The sequence below is a fragment of the Bradysia coprophila genome, chromosome IV, assembly GCF_014529535.1.
Source record: "Bradysia coprophila strain Holo2 chromosome IV, BU_Bcop_v1, whole genome shotgun sequence".
Lineage (NCBI taxonomy): Eukaryota > Metazoa > Arthropoda > Insecta > Diptera > Sciaridae > Bradysia > Bradysia coprophila.
Window position 1 is genome coordinate 9,153,915 of NC_050738.1, and position 4,274 is coordinate 9,158,188.

The 4,274-nt window shown below is 37.6% G+C and overlaps 1 protein-coding gene across 1 annotated transcript; it reads right to left on the reverse strand.

Annotated features, from left to right (window-relative positions):
* Positions 1-820: 820 nt before the first annotated feature.
* Positions 821-2,990, reverse strand: LOC119066956 (synaptic vesicle glycoprotein 2A-like). Its single transcript, XM_037169680.1, has 4 exons — positions 2,565-2,990; positions 2,204-2,286; positions 1,259-2,126; positions 821-1,193 (listed from the first exon to the last, which is right to left on the reverse strand). Exons 1-4 carry the CDS (start codon positions 2,933-2,935, stop codon positions 1,013-1,015), a joined length of 1,503 nt encoding a protein of 500 aa, XP_037025575.1. The 5' UTR covers positions 2,936-2,990; the 3' UTR covers positions 821-1,012.
* Positions 2,991-4,274: the final 1,284 nt, after the last annotated feature.

Sequence of the window (4,274 nt, forward strand, 5' to 3'; positions counted from 1 at the left end):
TAGCACAGACATGCTTTTATACGGATTCTGCAGTCGAGTTGGGGTGTGAGAATAGGGAAGATTATGCAAAACGATTTTATTTTAGTACGTATACGTACAATGTGTAAGTGGTGTTGCAACATATTGCGGTAGTAGGGGTGCGTACTGTAATGAATCACGATGGAGTGGCTATATTATTGACAGTTGGGGTGGTTTTAAATGAAGGAAATTATAAATTTTTGATATTTATTTTCTGATAAAATGGAATACATTGACGTTTTCAGGATTATCAATTTTCGAATTGATTTACTATTTCTATTGGTTTGATTTCGCTGGCGGCTTATAGGTAATTTTATGTCTCGTAAAGTATATGTCATGATATCCTGAAAATCCCGGATCTTCTTAAAAAGTCACGTGAGTAAAAATCGCAGAAAATCAAAGTTCTGGCCACTATTCTTCGAAGTACTTTCCCCATCGATGCAGTCTTTTCGAAGTACAAGTGCAAGCGGAGTCACTTGTTGGGAATCGTTAACTGCGGATAGGTGCAGTTTAAGAAGTATGTAGAAGCAGGCCGACACACTTAATGGGTTGTAGTGCCGCTGAAGTAAGTAAGACTACTGTTAGAGAGCTGATGAAATTATTCTGGTCCTGGACCGTTGCATATCGACTGATGCAATTATTCTGTCTGTCTGCTTGGAACAACCAACAATTCCATAAAAATCAACTCGACTAGGATTCAGCCCCGATTCCACTTGTTCATCTTTTCAAGATTTATGAGTAATATATACTAGGAAGACGTGCTTATCGTACTATATAAGTGTAACAGACTGATCCTAGGCAGACATATCGTGCAGGAACACCCTGCTTTGCCAGCTTATAATTTATTTTAATTTTGTGTTAAATGTTATCATTGTATAAAACGAGACCAATATTAAAGGTGTTATCTCGTAACAGCAAAATATATTTATGGGACACTCAGTTGTTTGCATGAACGACGATAACCATTCGAGGTGTATAATACTTCCACGTGGGTTTATTTGTTTCGTTTGTTAATATTTGGAATTGTGAACGCTAAGCAACCACTGGCTGTAAGAAATGCAGCCGGTATCAACCATGTGTATTTACAGAAGTTGTTTAACGCTAAGCCAACAACATTCGAACCGACAATGCTGCCAAGTCGCCCAGTCATCATAGATATAGAAATTGCTGTTGCTCTATTTGTTTGTTTTTAAATTGAATTGAGAAAACTGGGTAAACGAAACGATAAAAAAAAACTTACCTCAACGAAGTGGGAAATAGCTCAACCGTTGACGAATTGACGACAGACATATTCATTCCGGTAGCTAACAGAAGAGTGTACAAATATACGGACACCATGGGTATTTCGATAAATACCAACAAAAGAGAACACGTTGCACCGCCAAACATAATGAACACTATGATGATTAACTTTCCCGTCCGGTTGATAATCACTGCAATGACCGACCAGCCAACCAAATGCAATAAAATAACTATGGTGACGTTAACGAAAGTGCTTGGTTCCAATTTAGTAAGACATGTGGCCATTTCACTTGAATTTGATCGTAGTCCGTAGTGGTCAATTATTTGACAAACTGTTGATGTCACATGCATCGGATCACCATCAAGCCACAAGTAAACTTTGTTAAGAATCTCCGGGAAAAATGTGTAGAATCCGTTGCTTGTGATGCATATCGTGAATTGAAGAAAACATGCGGTTAATGTGTTCCGCAGGTGGGGACGTTTAAATAACGGAACAGTTTGCGTCCACATAAATTTGAAGAAATTGGAATGTTGCACTACACTTTCCACAAACTCCTTATCTTTCTCGATACTTTTTACCTCATATTCGCTAGCGGATTTTCCTGTGTTACGTACAAACATTGTCTGCAATATTAACAAGGTTTTCTCCTCATCCCCTTGGGCGAATGTGTACTTTGGAGATTCAGGTATATAAATTAACATAACTATGGCACAGAGAACGCTAGATAATCCACATAGCAGCAAAAACAATCGCCACGGGCGGAATATAAGGTTGATGACTGGAATATGAAAACTCCACACTTGATTAAGTATAGTGACGCCAAAGACGGGTGACTGAAGACACGTTATTGAATAAACAACTGATGCTGTAACACAGAAATAAGACAAAGGAGAAAAGATTAAGCAATAGGCGGGCTCTTTAAGAAAATAATTTCAAAATTACCAACGAGAAGAACACGAGCTCGATTTTTAGCACAATGAAATTCTCCCAAGAATGCGTATATTATCGACTGAGGCGCACAAATGCTATGAAAATAATGAAACATTCCAGTAAAAAATGTCTTCAAAGTATTCAGCATTACAGTTAGAGGCAGTGATATTTCGGCATGAATTTGAGTCAGTTGGTCCGCTCATAGAAACAAAACTGTTTATACGGTTGAAGCAACTACACACAAGCGTGTGGTAGTGGTAAAACCGTATAAAGATGTATGAGTAGTTTTGTTTGAACCTGTGAACCAACTGAAAAACAACTGACGCAATTTCATGCTGAAGTATCACTGCCTTTGACTGTACTATCAACCTACCAAATTCCTTGAAGAAATCTGAACAACACCAAAACCCAAAACGATGTGGCTGTGCTTGATATAACAGTAAAGATGAAAGACATTAGCAGTGCTGGCACCATGATTCTCTTCCGGCCTTTGGTATCGGCTAAATAGCCCCACAAATGCGACGACAGAATGATGCCAAGGTAGCCAATCGAACTAAGAATCCCTTTGTGTACGTTGGTCAGTTCCAGTTCGCATTGTGAAATGGCAAGTATCAGATTTACACCGCCAATATCCACGTACGATGCTCCCAGTATCGATCCGGACAGAAAAATCAAAATATAATTAAATTTACCGAATCCCGTCAATGCCAAAGCATCTTCAAAACTATAACTTCGTTTAATCATTTTGTTGAAGAGGTGACGAACTGTGGCTCTTCGTCGCTTTTATAATAACTAAGGGGACAGAAGCATTGTTCAGAGCAACGCGTGTGAGAAGGTAAATAACAAAATTATCTCATCTCCGTGTTGATAAGAAAACAATGATGATTGTGAGCTTGGATAGCCTAAATAACGCGAACGTTCTGTTTATCCAATGTATATAATAGACACAGACGTGCAATAAACCCCGTCGTTGCGTTGTGAATTATGGCGTTGACTTGCGCTTTATTGAATCTTTTTGTTTATAAAATTATTTGGCGGATTTTGCATCCGCATTGAACGCTTCAGATGATGGATGGTTTTGAAAACAAATTTTCAATTAACTCGGTGAAAGGGTGAAACATCGACGAACCATCAGTTTAGAGATTGAAGGTTTTTAAATAGATGACACCAAGCCGTGAACATTTAATCGAGAGTCATTCATGTATATTGCATTTTCATAGAACTTTAGACATTGTTGAGTATATTTCATCATGCTCCATTATCCGCACGCGCTTCACCAAAGAGACGTTCTCCAGAAAGATAAAGAAATATTCATGAAAAAGGTATTTCGTCACATCAGAAAATTTCAATCTTATTAAAATGTGGGCTTTGTTACTGCATGCGTATGGTTTTTATTTGTTTTTCTCTACGTTCTTATTAATTTTTTGCTTCACATTTGAAGGATTTTATGAACGACCCTTCACCTTTACTGCAATCTTTTAACACAAAGTTAGAAAATACAGAAAGCTGGTGGTAAAAAGGTTAAACCATTCACGTGAATAACGAGACGGTCTTCAAGCAAACGGTATTTTTAGAATGAACCACTTAAAATAACGAATAAAATATTTTTTAGTCCATTCGAACAATATCAGACGTTCGTTCTATGTAAAATTCACTCTATCTACCAGTTGGTCCAAAAAAAAATTTTTTTGCTTAATTTTCTTTAATGCACCTCGAATGTAATTCATACTTCCTGAAAGGGAAACCAATGGTGCAGAATGCAGATGCTCCTCTTCTTCCGTCTGATGAAAGGGTGCGATGATGTTCTGTTGCTGACCACATCAACCAGACCAGCCAGCGGTAGAATGTATTTCTTTATATATTTGATAGCACAAAAATGTGGATTGCAACTTTTCACTAGTTATATGGAATTCATTAAAAAGTTTTTCCATTCCAGAATTATGTTGAAGTGTGTAATCTCGTGCGTTGGATTTTTAGGATTCCGTTTACTGAAAGTATGTATTTTCGTCCGAGACAGGGACTGTTTATTATTTTTTTATGACAGGCAAGTGTATCACCTGGTACTTTTTGAAAAAGAGCACTT

Bases quoted from the DNA above. Each gene is read 5' to 3' on its own strand.
- LOC119066956 (XM_037169680.1), bottom strand. From the start codon at position 2,935: ATGATTAAACGAAGTTATAGTTTTGAAGATGCTTTGGCATTGACGGGA. The intron at 2,287-2,564 runs GTAGGTTGATAG...TTATTTTCATAG, and splicing joins AGATTTCTTCAAGGAATTTG to CATTTGTGCGCCTCAGTCGA. The intron at 2,127-2,203 runs GTAATTTTGAAA...TCTGTGTTACAG, and splicing joins AGCTCGTGTTCTTCTCGTTG to CATCAGTTGTTTATTCAATA.